At 34.0% G+C, this 21,863-nt stretch overlaps 1 protein-coding gene across 5 annotated transcripts in view; it reads right to left on the bottom strand.

The window, feature by feature from the left end:
- The window catches only part of DYNC2H1 (dynein cytoplasmic 2 heavy chain 1), a 360,273-nt gene that overhangs the window by 108,407 nt on the left and 230,003 nt on the right, over positions 1 to 21,863 (bottom strand). For 4 of the 5 annotated variants that reach the window (XM_054523746.2, XM_054523747.2, XM_054523749.2 and 1 more), the window contains 1 exon segment: positions 10,928 to 11,044. The exons of the other annotated variant lie outside the window; for it this stretch is intronic. In XM_054523746.2, the coding sequence (XP_054379721.1) occupies positions 10,928 to 11,044 (117 nt within the window). 5 annotated transcript variants of the gene reach the window in all.

The following is a 21,863-nucleotide window of genomic DNA, read 5'->3' as shown; positions in this document are numbered from 1 at the left end:
GCCACTGCTGCTTGGAGACAGGGGAGGGGTGGTGTCTGCAATTCAAAACTGTTTTTCCTACCTCTTCAATGCCTCTTTCAGCAATAAGAAGTTAAAACCAGTTATTGTGAGTGCTCACCTGATTTTTAGTGCTTATAAAGGTGGTTTTTGTGTGTGCAGATAGTTGTTAAATTGGTATCCTTGCAGGGTTGGTAGAGGGGAGGGTGACTGGTGGAGCCTTCTATTCTGCCATCTTGTTCCAGCCCAAAGTCAGCCAACTGATTTTTTGACAAAGGTCCCAAGAACACACATTGGGGAAAGACAGTATTGTCAATAAATGGTGTCAGAAAAATTAGATATCCACATGCAGAAGAATGAGACTAGACCCCTACCTCTCATTATATACAAAAATAAAATCAAAATAAATTAAAGACTTCAAACTATGAAACTACTAGAAGAAAATATGCAGGAAGAACTTCAGTACATTGAGCTTGGCAAGGATTTTTTAAATAAGGCTTCAAACGCACAAGCAACAAAAGCAGAAAGAGACAAATGGGATTATATCAAACTAGAAAGCTTTTGCACAGCAAAGGAAACAATTAACAGAGTGAAGAGTTAACCTACAGAATGGGAGAAAATATTTGCAAACAATACATCTAATTAGGGGTTAATATCCAGAATGTAAAAGGAAATTACCCCAATGGTTAAAAAAAAACCCAATGTGATTCAAAAATTGGTAAAAGACCTTAGCCAGTATTTCTGAAGACACACAAATGGCCAACAGGTGTATGAAAAAATGTACAACATCATTAATCAGAGAAATGCAAATCAAAACCACAATGAGATGTTGTCTCATTCCAGTTAGAAAAGCTATTATCAAGAAGGCAAAAGAAAGCAAGTGTTAGTAAAGATATTGAGAAAAGGGAACACTTACATACTACTGGTGAGATTGTAAATTAGTATAGCTATTATTTTAAAAGTACGGAGGTTTCTCAAAAAACTAAAAATAGAACTACCCACACTCTCACTACTGGGTATATATCCAAAGGAAATGAAATCAGTATAAAAGGCATTTGAACTCCCATGTTTATTGTAGCACTATTTACAAAAGACAAGATACAGAATCTAAGTGTACAACAATGAATGGATAAAGAAAACATGGCATATATACACCATGGAATACTGTTCAGCTATAGGAAAAAAAAAGAATGAAATCCTGTCAGTTGTGACAACATGGAGGAACCTGGAAGACATTTTATTAAGTGAAATAAACCAAACACAGAAAGTCAAATACCACATAATCTTACTCATGTGGAATCTTAGGAAAAAAGCTGGTAACATAGGAGCAGAGAGTAGAACAGCGGTTACTAGAGACTGTGGAGGGGATACATAAAGGGAAGATAAAAAGAGGTTGTTCAACAAGTACAAAGTTATAATTAGATATAAGGAATAAGTTTTGGTGTTCTATTGCCCAGCAGGGTGACTATAGCTACAGTACCCTATAGCTATAGGGTGAGTAAAGCATAGTACAAAATAGCTAGAAGAGAGGCTTTCCATATTCTCACCACAAAGAAATGATAAATGCATTAGTTAATGGATATGCTAAATACCCTAATTTGATCACTATACAACATATATGTACTTAAACATCAAATTGCACCCCCAAAATATGTACAATTACAATGTGTGGAGTATAAAGGTAACAACAAATTTTTAAAACTAAAGAAAAACCTGGGTTTCTACTTTATAAATAAGACAAAAGTGACCTGATAAAAATGGGAGTAGGTGTCCTAGATGATTTTAAAACTTTTCATAATTATGTATAAAGAATTATTTAAGATTTCCTTTCACAATCTTTGATTTAGTGGAAAAATGATGAAAAAGCATTCTAGCAATAACTATTGGAATAATGAAATACATTTTTTAAAAAACTCATCTGATAAAGCAGTATACACACACCCACACTCAGACACATACAAATGTGTACATCTGAATAACATTTAGCCACAACTCATTATATTATTCATTAAAAATGATTATTCTTCCCAGAGAAGTAATTCATTTAGAACAATTTCATTAGTAGTTGATTGAAAACTTGCTTAATATGCAATTTAATTAGGATTCTAAAATGACCCTTTATATTAAACTAAGCTACATTTTTCTACAGACCTACTTTTTGTTACCTTATTAGGATAAGCTTCTCTGTTAATTACATCTTAAAATAAATGCCAGAAAAGTTATGCAACTCTTCTAAATTGTTTAGTTATCAAAGGGATATCAAATTTCAAGAATACAGAGAGATTACAGAGCAATTTCATTCCTAATATTATCTTTAAAATTTGTATTAGTAATAGTTCATATTTATTGGACACTTAACATTGGGCTAGGTACAGTTCTAAGTGCTTTACAAGTATTAACTAATCTAGTCATTCTGACAATCTATTATCCCCATTTCACAGAGCAGTCAACTAGGTAAAGCAAGTAAAGAAAATGGGCAGAATTACATCTGTAAGCGGCAGATCTGGAATTTTAAACAAACCAGTGAAGTTCCATGCTCCATGCTTTACGACATTAAACTGCATTAAGAATGAATGGTAAAAATATCTCATTTCTTTCTTATTTTAACATTTTATATTATCTCACCAATAAGATTTTATAAAAAACAATGAGAAACTATATTAAACTAAAAATTATATGAAAAACATTTTTTCTTATTAAAGGTTCATTTATAAATAAACCTTGATTTGAGTCCTTATCCCTTTTGCTTTATTTTCTAGTGTTCTACTTTAAAATGCATGTATATAAAAGACTACAAAGACTTTAACTTTGACTCTCTTGCTTTCTCACACACGTAACACACACATTCATATATGCACACACATGCTCAAGAACTTAGTATTTGCCATTGTAAATGCCTGACATACTGCTTTACTTCTGCATTAGTAATGAAAAGTGACTGTTACATTCAATCCAATAAGACATTAAGACTTTAACTTTGACTCTCTTGCTTTCTCTCTCACACACGTAATACACACATTCATATATGCACACACATGCTCAAGAACTTAGTATTTGCCATTGTAAATGCCTGACATACTGCTTTACCTCTGCATTAGTAATGAAAAGTGACTGTTACATTTAATCCAACAAGACATTAAGGAAATGTTCCAACCAAAAGATGAAACCCGGAGTTGCATCACTTCTTCCAAATCCATCATTTTTGTTGTACCACCTAAGGAGACACTAGCTATTCAATTATCCTCGGTTCCATGACTACATTTTACAGAAAGGGAAGTTTAAACATGTTTAATGCCTATACAATTTTAAATATTTTTCTCTCTTAAGATATAAATTCTATTCCCAGTTCTATTGTCCTGCATTCAAAACTACTTCACAAAAAAGGAGCATTTGTTCTTATCTGTGTCTATTAAAGATGATCGAACTAGTTTATGATTCACAAAAGCTGCAGATTAGTCCAAAATGCACAAGCTCCACTTCTTCCTTTAGTTTCAACCAATCTGAACATAGCTCAAACACATAAAGCCAAAGATATAGGTTTTAAAAATTGCAAAATATAATTTCTTTGCATGTTCAAACCTTTTGAAGGGGAAAGAGTAAAATTTCCCTGTACAATAAAGAATTATAGTGCTATATCTACTTAGCTTTGCCATCTCAATTCTCTCCTTCGGCTATTCAACAAGGCTGAAGGTTAGAAACAGCCCAGATCTAAACAATGAGTTAAACTCACACCTTTTCCCCATTTCAATCTGATCAAAAAATGTATTTTGGACCCTTGCCTGAATATAAGTACTTACAGTATTCTTGTGAGTTCCTAACTTATTCAGCCCAATAGGAATTAAAGTTACAATTTCTGGGCTTTACATAATTTATTTTTAGAAATCTCCAGCAACCTTCTATTACTAATTTAATTACAAAAGGCCAATACACATTTCTTTTTTTTTTTTCCTGAGCCAGAGTGTCGCTCTTGTTACCCAGGCTGGAGTGCAATGGTGCGATCTTGGCTCGCCGCAACCTCTGCCTCCCGGGTTCAACCGCTTCTCCTGCCTCAGCCTTCTGAGTAGCTGGGATTACAGGCATGCGCCACCATGCCCAGCTAATTTTGTATTTTTAGTAGAGACAGGGTTTCTCCATGTTTGTCAGGCTGGTCTCAAACTCCTGGACTCAGATTATCCACCCGCATCAGCCTCCCAAAGTGCTGGGATTACAGGCATGAGCCACCGCGCTTGGGCACCAATGCACATTTCTAACCTACCAATGTAAAATATTCTACAAATTAAAAAATAAGAAGAAATCAATAATTATTTTATTAAAAGTCATGAGTCATCCCTGGCCTGCAGAAGGAGAGATGGCCAGGTGAAGATGCTGGGCAGTACTCTGACTTCTGCCTGCTCCCTGAGGTAAGAGCCTATTGCTCCTCCCCTCCAGTGCCTGTGGATGGAATTCTGGGCTCCACCTCTTGAAGTAAAACAAGACAGCATGCCCTCCCTCTCACAGCTGGCTCTGTGGAGACTGTGGGGAGGAGGTAGTGATGGCAGTGGTGGTGGTAACATCTGTCATGTAAGACACAAGTGAGGCAGACCAGAATAGCACTGCAGAGATTTTATAAACTAAATTGATGTTGGAACCACAACCTATAGAAGTGAATCAAGACATGCATTCTGAACTTAAATAGGTTGACTACCTGCTTAAAAAAAAAAAACAAGATTTAAATACGAACCAGAATCTTACAAATATTTAAAATGTTCAGGATATAGTACAAAGTTATTCATTATACCAAGAACCAGTAAAACTTCAATCTAAATTTAAAAAGAAAGATTATCAACAGATGCAAACACCAACATGACACAGAAGTTGGGATTCTTGAACAAGGACTGTAAAGCAGCCATCATAAAAATGTTTCAAGGACCAATTACAAAACTATTCTAACAAATAAACTCAGGAATCAAATCAAATACCAGCCCTTAAAAAAAAAATCCTCAAAAGGAAACTGCTTCTCACGAAAGCCTCCTATCTCCTTTGTCAGTAGAACCCTTCTGTTTTATTTAGCCCTTTTGCTCATAATTTATTAAGATTCTTAAATTCTTAGAATCTACTGAAGCTAATATTTTGATATTTTAAAAGTCAAATGTATGTGCTGTGTTAGATTCTTTACACATATTGTTAATAGTATTAACATTATGTAAAATGTTAATATTTTAGTAAAATTTAACTATATCTTTGGTTTTCTTTAGTCATTTCCTTTTCATCATTCTCTGTCAAGTATCTAGAATAGCCAGACATTTGCATATTTTTATTAATGGCATTTCTTGCTTGCCTTATGGAGCTTCAAGGTCCTCATATGGAAAAAAGACTCCTATTACATTGGGAAGTCATAATGCTATCAGTCATGAGTTTTTGTGAGTCCTTGGCTTCATGAAAATAAAATAATGTCTACTGTCAAAATAAGCCTAGTTGGTGTTTACCTTTTATATAATAGTGTTTTCTCCCCTTAAACATAAAGCAGCAGAGAATGCATACTAAATCAGCTACAATGACACTTTTGGATGCCTTAAATTATAAGTCACAATTGGTAATATAGACTTAATTTATATTTTCCAGTCCCTTTAATCACTAGAAACATTTCAGGATCTCCATATTCCAGTTTCAACATGATGGTAGTTTTTCCTAATGATCCCGAACAGGAAAATTCTAAAATTCTAGCTGTTAAAAGATAAACACATTAATTCCATATCTATCACTATTTCCCTTAAAGGAGCTCAAGTTTGGGAAAGAACAAACTCGGAAAATATTTTTTTTAGAATAAGAGTTTGCCTTGTGGTAAGATTTTAAATTGAGTATTAATCTAAACCCCTAACAGCAATTTTGAAATTGCTAAATTCCAGAATCTTTAGAGCGGCTGGATAAACATTCTCTCTCAGTTGAAATAACACACTAGTAGATCTCCTCTCCAGCACTTATAAACATATCCTAAATAAACTGATTTTCTCATAAACTAATAGTTTTAATTAAGAAAAAAAGCAGTGGAGAGACGAGAGAAGCTGAGTTTTGGAGAAAACTACTTCAAAATAATTAAAGTATTCTTGCACATTTACCTCTGATGTGTTAAGAAAAACAGGTTGGAAAAGTTTCTTCGAACTGTAGTATTACTAAGGCATCTTGTGCAAAATAACAGGATAAAAATCAAGCTAAACCTAGACCAGCTGTCAGTATACTTAAATGAAATGCCTATTATATTATATTATATTATATTATTTTATTTATTTATTTATTTATTTATTTTGAGACAGAGTCTTGCTCTGTCGCCCAGGCTGGAGTGCAGTGGTGCAATCTTGGCTCACTGCAACCTGTCTCCCGGATTCAGGTGATTCTCCTGCCTCAGCCTCCCAAGTAGCTGGGACTACAGGTGTGCACCACCATGCCTGGCTAATTTTTGTATTTTTAGTAGAGATGGGGTTTCACCATGTTGGCCAGGCTGGTCTTGAACTCCTGACCTCAGGTGATCCTCCCACTTCGGCCTCCCAAAGTGCTGGGATTACAGGCGTGAGCCACTGCGCCCAGCCACCTATTATATCATTTAAAGAGTAGATATACAAAGATTAAATTGGGAACAAGGATGTTTAGCAACTTTGTAGCGCTCTATTTGGTCAACTAAGCCAAGTCAAAGAAAACAAAGGGACAGAAAGCTGAAACTTGATTAACTGAATTGGTTTGAAATGTGACATTGAGAAGAGCTAAAAGGAATATCTGGGATTATATCAACAGTTGTAAAAAGTGGGAAAAATATTTCATATAGCCTGACTGAGCTAATAATTAAAAACAAACACACAAACCAAATAATCTTGTAAATACTGAAACAATGGAATTCTATGTGGCCAGAAGCAAGGACAGAAAAGCAAGGCAAGATTAAACTTCAGTGGTTTCACATTGAGAGAAGTGGTTACATCAAGATCCTATAGCTAAAAAAAAAAAAAAAAAAAAAAAAATTAATATATTTAAGAAGCAGGAATGTCTATATTTATTATTGATCCCTCATTTAGCAAAAATCATTGTTTTTGTTTTCCTAAATGGTTTAAGAGCTTTAATTTTTCAGCATCTTCAACTACTTCCTCTACTGGATCTTTCTCATTAGCCTAAAACCAACCTAATAACTTACTGTCCCTCTCTAAGAAAAAAACACATTGGGCCCTGTATCTTGATCACCTTATTTCACTAGTCTCCTTTATAAGCACATTTTAAAAAAGAATTGTCTAGATACATTGACTCTACCTCCTCATCTCATATCTCTAGTCAGCCCTTAAATTTAACTTCCAGTCTCCTTATTCCACCTAAACTTTTCTTGTCAAGGTCACCAGTGACCACTTGTATTCTGAAAATCCAGTGGTCAATTCTGTCCTCGTTTTGTTTAACCTCTCAGAAGCTATTTGGCCTAGTTAACAATTTCATTCCTAACTAAAGATTCCTCAAGGTTTCTATGGTAACACAGTCTTCAGTTCTCTTTTTGTTTTTTGTTTTTGTTTTTGTTTGTTTCCCTATAATAACTCTAAATTTTTTTTCTCATAATAACTCTAAATTTTGACATTACTCAAGGGCACCCACTGCTCTTCATCTGCTCTGCCACCGTAATGTAAGCTGCCATCTGCTCTTACCTGGACTACTGTAGGAGCTTCCTGAATGTTCTCCTTACTTTCTCACCATCTTCTACACAACAGCTTTCTTCAAAAACTTTTTGTAAACTAGATCATACCCACTCTACCTATAACTTCCATGGTTTCCCACTGCACTTGGAAAAAAATTCCTTCCCCTGTCTTAGTCTGTTCTAGTTGCTATAACAAAACACCATAAACTAGGTGGCTTATAAACAACAGAAATGTATTTCTCACAGTTCTGGTGTCTGAGAAGTCTGAGATCAAGACACCAGCAGATTCTGTATTTGGTGAGCACCTGCTTCCTGATTCACAGATGGCCGTCTTTTTGATGTGTCCTCACGTGGAGGAAGGGGTAAGGGATCTCTCTGGAACCTCTTTAATAAGAGCACCAATCCCATTTGTGAGGGCTCTATTCTTATGCCCTATTCATACCTCCCAAAGGCCCCATCTACAAATACCATCACTTTGAGAGTTAAGACTTCAACATATGAATTTCAAGAGGGAAACAAACATTCAGATCATAGCATCCCCTTACCTCATCTACTCTGTCCTTTAGTCTCTATACTCCAATCACACTGACATCCTTTCAGTTTTATTGAATGTGCCAAACATTTTCTCTTCTCTAGGAATTTGTGTATGCTGTCACCTTGGCTTCAAATAGTCTTCCCCTCCAACTCTGTCTGGCTAGCTTCTCATTGCTCATATCTTGGATTCAATTTCACTTCTCAAACAAGATACTCCCTAACTACCCAGGCCAAAATAGGTCTTCTCCCTTATTATAACACCACTTGTGCTTTCCATCCACAGCATCTGCAATAATTTGTAATAATATATTTTATTTATTTACTTGCTTCATCTTTTAATATATCTCTTATGAACTAACTGTAAACTCCACAAGATAGGTACCATGACTGTTCTGTCCACAAGTATCTCTACATAGTCCCTAGCATAAAAATCACTGAAACACATTACGTACTCATTAAAATATTCCGAATGAATGACAGACCAATAATATTATGATATAAATAATAATAACTTGCTTGAAAAAGGGTAAAATGAATGATCATATATTATAAATGACCATTCATAATAAAAGTACCTTCGATAAATGTTAAATGAATAGTTAAAAGAGAGTGCTTATATATGCCAGACACTATTATAAAAGCTTTACATATATTAATGCATTTAATCCTCATGAGTACTATCATTGCTGGTGATGATAGTAAGTAATGACAGTAAGTACTATCATTATATCCATTTTACAGAAAAGTCGAGTAACTTTCCTAAGCTATACAATTAGAAAGTTCCAGAACCGAAATTTGAACCCCACCGGTCTGGCTCTGGAAGTCACATTTTTATCTGTTATATAAGTGATGAGAATTCAAAATACTTAACTGCATTATTAATTAATTAGCATTCAAAATCATAATTTTATTTTAGGGGAAATTATGATTTCCCCTAAAATAGTAATTTCTCCTAAAATGAAACCTTTGAGCAACATATTCTATAATTTGTCCTTCTGGCCACATACTTCGATGTTCCTATGATATTGTACTCTACCCAGATTCTACCCTGTTTCCTTTGTATGTAGGAATCAGGTAATTAGGGGGTGTGTTGTGGCAGAAATCCAACATCAGAGAACTAGTAAAGGGCTATATCTACATTCTGGGCGCAGTGGCTCACGCCTGTAATCCCAGCACTATAGGAGGCTGAGGCAGGTGGATCACCTGAGGTCAGGAGTTCGAGACCAGCCTGGCTAATATGGTGAAAACGCATCTCTACTAAAAATACAAAAATTAGCTGGGTGCCGTAGTGTGCGCCTGTAGTCCCAGCTACTCGGGTGGCTGAGGCAGGAGAATCACTTGAACCCGGGAGGCGGAGGCTGCAGTGAGCCGAGATCCTGCCATTGCCTTCCAACCTTGGTGACAGAGTGAGACTCCATCTCAAAAAAAAAAAAGAAAAAAGAAAAAGAAAATGAGGGTTTGGGGAAAGGCAGAGAATACAGTGAGTTTCTAATCTTGAGTTGGGTCACAGGAGGCAAATAATCTACATGTAAGCCTTTGAAGTCATTCGTATAGTCTTCTTTACGTAATAATCAAAAAAAGTTTTCTCAGAATTACAAAGAAGGTATGTAGGTCTGCTGGCAGTGAGGGAGAGAGACTAGCAATAAAATCAGATGTGCCTGATGAAGAGAAGCAGGTAGTGCAAGGAAGTCTAAACGACACATCCAAGTAAACCTCGCACAGATGGAAGAGTCAACTGTGGGAACTTTAAGAAGTGCAAAACTTCAAAGAATGTAGTTTAAAGAGAAGTGACTTAGTAGAAGACTGCACACTTAGCAATATGAGCTGTCCTCACAACTTCATTAATGATCACTAAAACTACAAAATCACATGAACGGATTTCTTATAAAAAACAGAGATATAAGCTGTGCTTTAAGGTTAAATCAAATGTGGAGCAAAAACAACATGGACTTTGCAAATTCAGAAGTAGGCAGAGAAAACTATAGGGGACTAAGGTGCCAAAACTACGGAGTAGACTCTAATCTTCCCCCAAACTCTGGAAATTGAGTCAAACAAGTTAACCTGTATTTCACAGAGAAGGAAACTTTCCAACAAATACCTGGATTATGTCTCCAAAATGTAAGATGAGATCTTTGCAATAATTAAGGTTACTTTTGCCATTGGTTTTCTGTTTAATAAGAGGTAAACTTAGTCAATTATGCAAATTATTCCATTTTCATATTATTACTAAGTAAAAACTGAAAATAATCATACATTATTCTCAGAATAAATAGCTATATTACATAATAATATATATACATATGGATACCTACATGGTTGTACCATGTATATACATTTTAAGAACTGCATGAATTGGGAAAATCATTAGAAAATACAAAACTGCCAATGTCATTTAAAAAAAAGTTGGAAACTGGGCTCAGAAACTGTTACAAGAAGCACAGTCCTGAGAGGAAGAAAATTATCAAACATCAAGACAAGGAATGAACTGCTAAAGGGAAGAACTGAAATTACATGAATTTGATTACTTATTTAAAGATAAGGAAAGATCTATTTCATAAAAGAGAGAGTAAAAAATACTAACTTTGATGTGCATTGGTATGAAGAAAGGAGGTCATGGGCCATGACTTCACAGTTAGGAACCTGTGCAATGTGATTACTTGTATGACACAGGCAGAAATGGGGAGCACATTTTTACAATGCTGGAAAAAAGGACAGGGAGAAAAAGCAAAAGAATCAGAAGAATATTCCACTACTAACCTGGTTTAGTTTCTTCCAGAGATTGAGGACAGGAGAAAGTTCATTAGACCAGATTTCTCTATCAAATTTGGAACCAGCTGTTATGGATCTGCCCAAAATCCTCAACTGTGAAATAACCTGAATAAAAAAAAATAAGTATCAACAAATAAAAATATCTTCAGTTGAACAGGAAGAAAGAACATAGGTACAAAAACAGACATTCTGTTTTATAAAAATAGAGACCAAAAATGTTGTCAACAGTTTATAATCTTATTATCTCTCTTCAATTGGCTTAATATTTTACAGTTCTATTTAAGCAGTTTAAAAAACAAAAGAACTTAAAGTTGGGGAAAACCGATTTTTAAATTGTATACTGTAATGGCTTGTATTTGAACGATGCTTCATTTGTTGTTGTTATTTGGATTTTTTTGAGACAGGGTCTCGCTCAGTCACCCAGGCCAGAGTGCAATAGTGCAATCATAGCTCACTGCAGCTTCAAATCCCTGGGCTCAAGCGATCCTCCCATCTCAGCCTCCTTACTAGCTGGGATTACAGGTGTGTGCCACCATGCCCAGCTAACTTTATTTTTGGTAGAGACTGTGTCTCAGTATGTTGTCCAGGCTAGTCTTGAACTCCTGGGCTCAAGCGATCCTCCCACTTTGGCCTCCCAAAATGCTGGGATTATAGGCATGAGCCACCAGTCCTGGCATAAAGCTGCCTCTTTATCCAGAAAGCTCTAATTACTCATAATTAATAACTGCTCGGTGTCTCTATTTGTTCATTTCTGAAATCTGGAATTGTTTTGATTTAAATTTCATAATCTCAAAATGCTGTCAAAGACAGTTTCCTTAAAAACATGAAATGACTGGAAAAAGAATAGCATAATAAACCCTATAAAATGGTAAAGCAATGATAATTACTGGTTGATAAATTATTTATAAATGTTTTAATGCTCTACATTAAGTTGTAATTTCAATGTTTCCTCTACATACAAGGCTCCAATGAAAAAAGTATGGGTCAATCAATTCAAACAAGGCAAGGTAAATATTCCCTATTTAGGGCTTTCACTTCTATAATGTCCTTATTATCAGTTTCTTTATCATTATTCTCATCAAAACCAATTCATTCACTTTTTTTCTAAAATAATACTTAATGATTCCCATTTTAAGAACATTAATGAATCTTATTAATCATTTGTTAATGATTGAGAATATTACTAACTATGCTAAATATTAGGTTACAGATAATGTGATATGTGTGTGTTTATATATATAAAATCAATGATGTATATATTGATTGTTTTTCATATTATGCCTACATATTAAAATTGTGCTATTTCACTGTTTGTCTAAAATAAACAAAATAAATCCAAAAAACCAGATATATCTTCCTAAGTCAGTATTTTAAACTTCAACATTTGCAGCATGTTGACTACTTCTGTTTTTACTTTGGGAGAAATGTGATTTGTTTTTCCTTTTGTAACATATTGAACTATATTTCATATTTTGTTAGGTTCCATTAGTAAAGTTCATTATAAAATCAGGGCCATAAATCTTTCAGAATGAATGTAGGATTTAACTGTTAAACATCAATAATCATGCTGTTAAACTCAAGTTACTTCCAGAGTGTTTGATTCTCTAATCTTAAAAAACTGTGATTCAGTGTTTAATTTTTTTTGTTTTTCTGATAAATTATTTTCATTTGCTCTAGCTGAACCCTACAATAGCACCTAATTTATCAGCTTTGCTACACTACAAAACACAACTAGTTGGTAGTCAGAAGAAGTGCTATTTTAACTCAAGTTTTGCTATCACTTATTTGTGTTTTAAATTTGTCAAACACGACAGAAAACAAATAAGAATGCAAAGAGATGTCTAAAGGAAAAAGAGTGCAAATTTTTTTGTGCATGATGTTAAAATCTGCTTTAAGAATAAAATGTACACCAACCAAAAAAAGATGTCTTCTGTCCAAGAAAAATAACATGTGAGAATTTCTTTTTAAATAATACTATCATATTATAATTTTTGAAGAGCAGGCAGTAATAAGAAAGGGAGTTCAAACATATAATAAAAACATTTTTATTAATGAGGACAGGGCTATAACTTGTATCAATGAACCATCTGTTTTTATAAAATCTACCACATATATTTATCTTTTTATAAACCATAGATAATAAAATATCTATTTTTCATATTTTAAATCAGTTAAATATAATTTTTTCAGAATACTTTAAAATGGTATCAAAACGGATAAAATTTAATTCATTAACAACATATTTACATGAATTATTCCACTTTCTACCCATAATCAACAGCATGAATTATGCCACTGGCATGCTTTGGGAGATCTATAAGAATTGCAAAGGAGCCAGGCACAGTGGTTCACACCTGCAATCCTAGCAACTCAGGAGGCTGAGGTGGGGGGATCACTTGAGGCTAAGAGTTTGAGACTAACCTGGGCAACATATTGGGACCTCTTCTCTTAAAAAATTTTAAAAATACATTACTAGTCAGGTGTGGTGGTGTGCACGTGTAACAACTGGGGAGGCTGAGTTGGAAGGACTGCTTGAGCCCAGGAATTTCAAGCTGCAGTGTGCTATCATCATGCCACTGTACTCAAGTCTACATGACAAAGCAAGACCCCATCTCTAAAAAATAAAAAATAATTTAGAAAACAAACTTTTAAAATGAAGAAATTGTAGGAAAGCCACTCCTACTTCACCTGTTCTCATTTCAAAGACCAGTGACAGACATTTCAGGAACATCTACCTTTCCTGAGCAATTGGTATGTTTTATTGTAAGACACTAAATCTTATACATAATTGTATTATCCTTTGGATGTCATGAAGCACCCCAAATTATTTTTGATCAAACAATACCAACTTTATAGAAATAGAAAGTACAAGCTTTTTTGTTTTGTCTTATTTGGCATAAACTGTTTCCTTAGTTTTATTTTATTTTCCCATCCTAATTTTCTCTTACACTAATTTCCTCAACTACTGATTTTATCCTAGTAGATTATTTACATTTTTGTTAGTCACTGCCAGTAATTCTTTTTTGGAATAAGAAGGAATATAAACACTCATTCTCATTTTACAGATGTCAAAGAAATTAAATAATTTACATTTTTGTTACAGGGAATATGGCAGACTAGATTTCTGGAGAAAATTTTATGATAAAGCACATTTCAAAATTATGAATAAGCAAGAACATCATCAACAAAATGACTTAAAATTTATGACAGAATTGTCAAGGAAAATAAGGAAAATCTTAAAGGCTAAAGCCAAAAAGAAGAAAAAATACAAAGACATAAAATAATAAATATGAGTTTTAAAACATGGAGAAGAAAAATAAAAACTCTTAATATATGCCTACTCAGAGTTATTACTATATGAAGAGCTAAAAGGAGACAGAGGCAATTTTTAAAAAGAAACTTTCTGTGAATTTTCCAGAACTGATGAAAGCCAATACTTCTCATATTCAGAAAAGTCAAAGAATCCCAACCAGAATAAATGAAATCACCTGGTACTGCACAATGTAATTGGAGAACATTGAGGAAAAAAAAAAAAGATCTTACAAGAAGCTAGAAATAATAGATTATTCCAAACAAACACTTCCCAACTGCAACAACGGAAGGCAAAACATGTTGACAAAAAGACTGTCAACCTAGAATTGTTATAAATTTAGCAAAATTATTTTTTGAGAAAATATAAAATATGAATTTTTTTGAGACAAAACTGAGAGTGCACTATCAATAGAGCGTCACTATTTAAACCATGGACATTAGCCAGAAGAAAATCATCAAAAAAAGAAAGTCTAACAAGTAAAAAGGAATGGTAAGCAAAGAAAATGTTTAAGAAATTTATAAATCTATTAAAGTATGATCCCAATATACAACAGAAATAAAACACTGAAAAATAATCATATTTAAGTTGCGATAAAGTGACCAGAGTTACAGCATTCTAAATCATCATATTGTATGGAAGGATGGCACATTAAAATTTAGTATAACCATTGAGGGAAAAAATAAGTATAGAATAAATTTTTCTAAAACAGGAAAAAACCCAGAATTTTTTTAAAAAAGGGAAAATGAATCTAAAAGAATGCAAACAAGGGTAGAGTAGAAGGCCCTTGGTCACAAAAAACAGCAGGCCAAACAGGACTTTTTTTTTTTTTGAGATGGAGCCTGGCTCTGTCGCCCAGGCTGGAGTGCAGTGGCATGATCTCAGCTCATCGCAACCTCCGACACCCTGGTTCAAGCAATTCTCCTGCCTCAGCCTCCCGAGTAGCTGGGATTACCGTCACGCACCACCACGCCCAGCTAATTTTTGTATTTTCAGTAGAGACAGCGTTTCCCCATGCTGGCTAGCATGGTCTTGATCCCCTGACCTTGAGATCCGCCCGCCTCGGCCTCCCAAAGTGCTGGGATTACAGGCATGAGCCACCACACCTAGCCCAAAGAGGAGATTTTTTAAAAATGATATTAATGAATCCAAATAAATCAATAATTGCAGTAATTGCTTTAAAACAATTGCTTAAACATTACTTAAAAACAACAGCTAAAAATATGTTTATATGTTAATAGTTAAGCATATGTATATATATTTAAAAGTGGGTACCTAAAACTTAAGGACATTCAAAGTTAAAAGGTAATAGAATGAAAAAGGTAACACTTTTTTAGTAAACCTCAATAAAATTTACAGCAAAAAGTATTACAGGGAAAAAGCATCGCTATCTATTGACATAATTCTAAGTATCTGTATATATAGATAGATAGATGGATAGATACTTTGTCATTAAAAGTAATGGCAAAAACTGCAATTACTTTTGCACCAACCTAATACTTAAAAACACAGGTGTTGTAGATAATAAAATTACCAGAAGATACAGAGAAATAGAAATCTAGTATTATGTAGGACACTTAATGTGGGTTTCTCAGCAATTGGTAGATCACATATAGAAAATTTGAACACAATCAACAAGCATGACCTAAGGGATATATAATACACCTAATATCTGGAGAACAGACAATCATTTTTTTTTTAATTTAAGTTTCAGGATACATGTGCAGAACATGCAGGTTTGTTACATAGGAAAATGTGTGCCATGGTGGTTTGCTGCACCTGTCAACCCATTACCTAGGTATTAAGCCCGGATGCATTAGCCATTTATCCTGATGCTCTCCTTCCCCCCAGCCCTGACAGGCCCTGTGTGTGTTGTTCCTCTCCCTGTGTCCATGTGTTCTCATTGATCAACTCCCACTTATGAAGGAGAACATATGGTATTTGGTTCTCTGTTCCTGTGTTAGTTTGCTGAGGATGATGACTTCTAGTTTCATCCATGTCCCTGCAAAGGACATGATCTCATTTCTTTTTATGGCTGTATAGTATTCCACGGTGTACATGTACAACATTTTCTTTATCCAGTCTACCATTGATGGGCATTGGGTTGATTCCATGTCTCTGCTATTGTGAACAGTGCTACAATAAATATATGCATGCATGTATCTTTATAATGGAATGATTTATTATCCTTTGGGTATATACCCAGTAATGGGATTGCTAGGTCGAATGGTATTTCTGGTGCTAGATCTTTGAGGAATCACCACACTGTCTTCCACAATGGTCAAATTAATTTACATTTTCACCAACAGTGTAAAAGCAAGAACATTCTTTCAAGCACACAGAGAACATTTAAGAACATCAGCCACATATTAGACCACAAAGCTAGTCTTAGCAAATTTAATAGTTGATATCCCACAGATCATATCTGACAACAATGTAATTGTTAGAAATTGGTAAAATGTTACCAAAACTAACCCCCTACACTTGGAAATACGAAAACACATTTCTAAATAACTCAAGGTCAAGTAAATAATTTTAATAAAAATTTAAAATACTGTGTTCATGAAAAACCCACATATCAAAATTTATAGAATAGTGAATGGGCAGTTAATGAGATTCTGGAGGAAAATTATAGTAGCAAATCTTATGTTAAAAAGAAGCAATGCTAAAAATTGAGTAAAACTTATAAATTACAGAGTTAAGAATATAGATGAAAGTTATATATAACAATAAGAGCAAACAAAATTTAAACAGAAAACAGATACAAAAGAGATCAGAGTTTTTAAAAAGCCAAAAGTTGGCTCACTGAAAAGACTAATAAAATTAAGAGATTTCTTACCAGATTGAATGGTAGATAGCTAATGGTAAAATTAAAAATGGAAAAATTTTATTTTAAAATTCTACTTTTAAAGGAAATTACAGATATAGAAAATATTAAAAGATGCCATGAGATTATTTTAAACTTTATACCATAAAAAGTTGCAAATTTGGCTGATAGAGAAATTCTTAGGAATATGTAAATTAATAAAACAATCTCAAGAATGGTGGAGTTTTTCTAAGTGGGGCTACAGTTGGTCAAAAAATTAAATTAGAAGTTAAAAATACTATCTCAAAGTAAATCTCAGGCACCAATAGTTTACATGCAAGTTCTATTACCATTCTTTAAAACAAATAATTTTTGCACTTACTTTTTCAGAGACTAGAAAAATGAGGCAACATTTTCCAAATAATGTTACAAAGGCTAGTAAAAATTTAATACCAAAGAAAATGTAAATTCAAAGACCAGTCTTACTCCTGAACACAGATTCAAGTAAAGAAATAAACATCAAACATTTTTAAAAAGATATACAGGATGACACTGAATATATGGTTCAATCATAGAAACTATATTTCATCACATAAATTAAGGAGAAAAAATATATAATCTTCTCAATATTTAGAGGAAACACGGACAATAAAATTCATCAATACATTCTTAACAAATTACCCCTAGCAAACTTAGCAAAGATTTGGGAGATTGTTATAATAATAGCCTTCGATAAATGATGCGTTCCTGAAATCACATCCTTTGCAATGTAATGTTCTTCTCCTCCAATATCAAGAGATATCTACTTCTCCACCATCTTGAATCTGGACTGGATTTGCTTTGACTAACAGAATACGGCAAAAACAATATGTAATTTACAAAGCCTAGACTTCAAAAGGACATGCAGTTTACTTTCTGGACTTAACCCTGATACACCATGCTAGCATCTGGTAGACAAAAGCCCACATCGAGAATCAAGTCACCCTAGCTAATAGCCAGCACCGTCTACAAACATGAGTAAGGACATTTTGAACCTTCCAGCCCAGTCAACTCTCCAAATAAAGGCAACCTTACATGTAAGCTCAAGTGAAACTAAAAATGAATAATCCAGCCAACCCACAGAATCATTTAAAAATCAGAAAACATTATTACTTCAAGTCACTAAGTTTTGAGATAGTTTGCTGTAAAGTGAAGACTAAGGGAAGCACTGGGAATATTAGAAAACTTCTTTAATTTATGGACTAAATGTCCATAAATATGGACTTAATTTATGGACTAAAATCCATCTGTTGAGGCCCTAACTCCCATTATGGCTGTGTTTGGAGAAGTGGCCTCTAAAGAAGTAATTAAGGGTAAATGAGGTCATAGGGGTTCGGGGACTGATCTGATAGGATTTGAGTCCCTGGAAGAAGAGACACTGGAGACCTTACTCATTCACTCTCTGTGCACACGTACAAAGGAAAGGACGTGTGAGGACCCAGAAAGAAGGCAGCTGTCTACAAGCCTGGAAGAGCAGCCTCACCAGAAATTGAGTATGCTATACCCTGATTTCAGACTTCTAGCACCCAAAACTGTGAGAAAATAAATTTCTGTTGTTTAAGCCACCCAATTTGTGGTATTTTGTTATAACAGGCCAAGCCAACTAATACAACCTGATAAATGGTATCTATAAAATGAAGCAAATATCATAATAATAAAATGTTAAAAGCCATTCCCTTTAAACTCATAGCAAGGTAAGGATGCCAACTATCACTACGTTTATTCAACACTGCACATAAGGATCTACCTATCCCAAGAAGACAAATAAAGACAATTAAATGTCTAAGAATTATAAAGGAAAAATACTAAATCATCAGTTTTCTCAGATATTATAATTTCCAGAAAAAAACAATTTATAATACTTTTTAAATTTATAATATGTACCTTGTGTTTTTGAAATGAATAGAAATTCATTAAACGATATTATATTTTTAACTTCAGCCCAAATATTCTATTTTAATGATTTGGGGGCCTCAAAAATATACTTAGGCAATATTCTCATCACCCCTTAATATTTCATGTTCCCTGTGCATGCTTGGCCATGTACAATGATGATGTTTAACTGTGTCACCAAACACATCAGGATGTATCAAACCATATAAAATTTCCCTGCATACATAAAAATGCATACCCCCCAAAACTATATACTAACATGTTAAAATGAGACAGGAGAATATGCAGTGGTTTATCTTTCTAATGTTAACATTTGCAGGATAAAGGGGGAGGCGGGAAAACTTTTCTTTGTATTTCTCATGTCTCTAAAATATATTTATGCCAGTCACACACAAGACCAAATTGTAATTTATGTTGGTGATTTGTGAGATGAGATTTCACTCAAGATCAAAAGTGAGATGTACAGGCACCCTACCATGTTAGGAACTCACATCATCATTTTTCAAGGTAATATGACATTAAAAGCTTGGAAATAAATCTCAGAGGATCTGTTAGTTAGTGTAATTTTAACATAAGCAAATTGAGAATGAACCTGTCATCGAAGGATATTTATTATAAATTCATACTCACACAGTGAATATATCAGTTTTCAAATACTGAGCTATATTATTTGAAGTACTAGGCTGACACTTCATTATAAATCATATATATTCATATTTTGTGCATAACTGGTTAATACTAAATAAGATCTGGTATTAATTACTATATGAAATGCTGTATCTGCCTTGAGATGATATTTTGTTGCACTCTGAATAATTAGTGGCTCTAACAATCCTACTTACTGATAGTAAAAATATACTTTTGTTATTTATCAAAATACAAATAAGACACACGGAACATATAAATGCACTATATCATGTATATACACAACCAAATACATGTAAGACCTTATCTCTCCTAATACATTCATCTATTTATTTTTTAAAATAATATCTATTATATATCACATTTGAAAACAGTTTTGCAGTTAATTAAAAGATTAAACATATGCCTGTCATATAATCTAGCCATTCCACTACTAGGTATTTGGTCAAGGGAAATAAAAGAATATGTTCATATGAAGATATAAAATCAATGTTTAAATATTCATAGCAGCTTAATGTAGGAGCCTGCATTAATCCATTCTCATGCTGCTATAAAGAAATACCCGAGACTGGGTAATTTATAAAGGAAAGAGATTTAATTGACTCACAGTTCTGCATGACTGAAGAGGCCTCAGGAAACTTACAATCACGGTGGAAGGGGAAGCAAACATGTCCTTCTTCACATGGAGCAGGAGAGAGAAGTGCAGAGCAATGTGGGGGGAAAGCCCCTTATAAAACCATCAGATCTCATAAGAACTCACTCACTGTCATGAGAACAGCCAGGGGGAAACTGCCTCCCATAATCTAATCACCTCCCATGAGGTCCCTCCCTTGACACATAGGGGATATGGGAACTAGAATTCAAGATGAGATTTGGGTGAGGGCACAGCCAAACCATATCAGAGCCCCAAAATGGAAACAAACTAATATCTTCAATGACTGAATGAATAAACAAATTGTGGTATATTCATACAATGGAATACTATTTAGCAATAAAAAGGAAAAGCTCCTAATATACATAACATAGATGAATCTTATGATAATTACACTGAGTGAGAAAAGAAGCCATAAAGAAAACGGTACACTTAACTGTATTGTCCTTTTATATAAAACTCTAGAAAATGCAAACTAATCTATACTGATAAAAAAGAAATCAGTGGTTGCCTGGGAATAGGGGAGAAGAAACAGGAGGGAGTGCTAAGAGGAAACCTTTGAGGGTAATGGGGATGTTCACTATCTTGATATGGTGATAGCCTCAAAAGTATATATATATTTCAAAAATTACCAAAATATACACTCTAAATATATGCTGTTTATTGAATGCTAATTAACCCCAATAAAGCTGTAAAAAGTAAAAAAAAAAAAAAGATAATTACTAAAACAATGTTAGGTAGTTTACAGAATTATCAGGAAAGTTAAAAATTGGGCTAGGGTCAGTTAAACACTGGTTATTCTGGTGGAAAAAGGAAAGGAAAACCTGATAGTGCCACTGAACACAGAAGCTATGGCTTTTCCATCACCTTTGCCTTCAGCTCTGGATGTTACCAGGAATTAGAACTTGCTAATTAGTGTTAAATAATAAACATTTTCATCACTTCGAAAATTACCTCTTGGTACTTCGCAATCCCTCCCCCGTCTAATCTTTCCTCCCCTATCACTAGGCAATCACTGACTTCCTTTTTCTCAGTGTAGGTTAGTTTACCACTGCCTTTCAAGAGAGCAAAGAAACTGCCTCTTTGATTCACTAGTTCCCTATTCAGAAACTGGGGTTGGTGCCTGGCATGACTGTTCTCTAACTGTGAGGGGGACTTGAAAAGTGTTTGCCATTTTCAACACTGCAGTAATAGGGGATGCTGCCTCCCACCCAAGACTTTTTTGGAGAGAAGTGCTAATAGCTGTGTAAAAGAAAGTACTAAAAGGTGGGTGGACAAGTTCAAGAACATACATGTAAATATCCATGACATTTTAAAAACTTTTAAATATTAATTTTACTATGAACATTTTCAAAGATACACAAAAACTGATTTTTATTATGAACATTTTCAAAGAAACCCAAAGATACCCATAATGTAGATTCAACAACTGTCAACACTTTCTGGCACTTGCTTCATTCATCTCCCTTTTGTTTTTATTCCTTAAGCGTTTTAAAACAAATCCCAGACCATGTGTTATTTAACTCCTACATACTCAGTATGTATCTCCAAAGAAAAAAAAATCATATAACTACTATAA

This window comes from Pongo abelii, chromosome 9 (genome assembly GCF_028885655.2).
Source record: "Pongo abelii isolate AG06213 chromosome 9, NHGRI_mPonAbe1-v2.0_pri, whole genome shotgun sequence".
In the NCBI taxonomy this organism is placed as follows: domain Eukaryota; kingdom Metazoa; phylum Chordata; class Mammalia; order Primates; family Hominidae; genus Pongo; species Pongo abelii.
The sequence above is the reverse complement of the archived record's forward strand: the minus strand, read 5'-3'. Positions and strand labels throughout refer to the sequence as shown.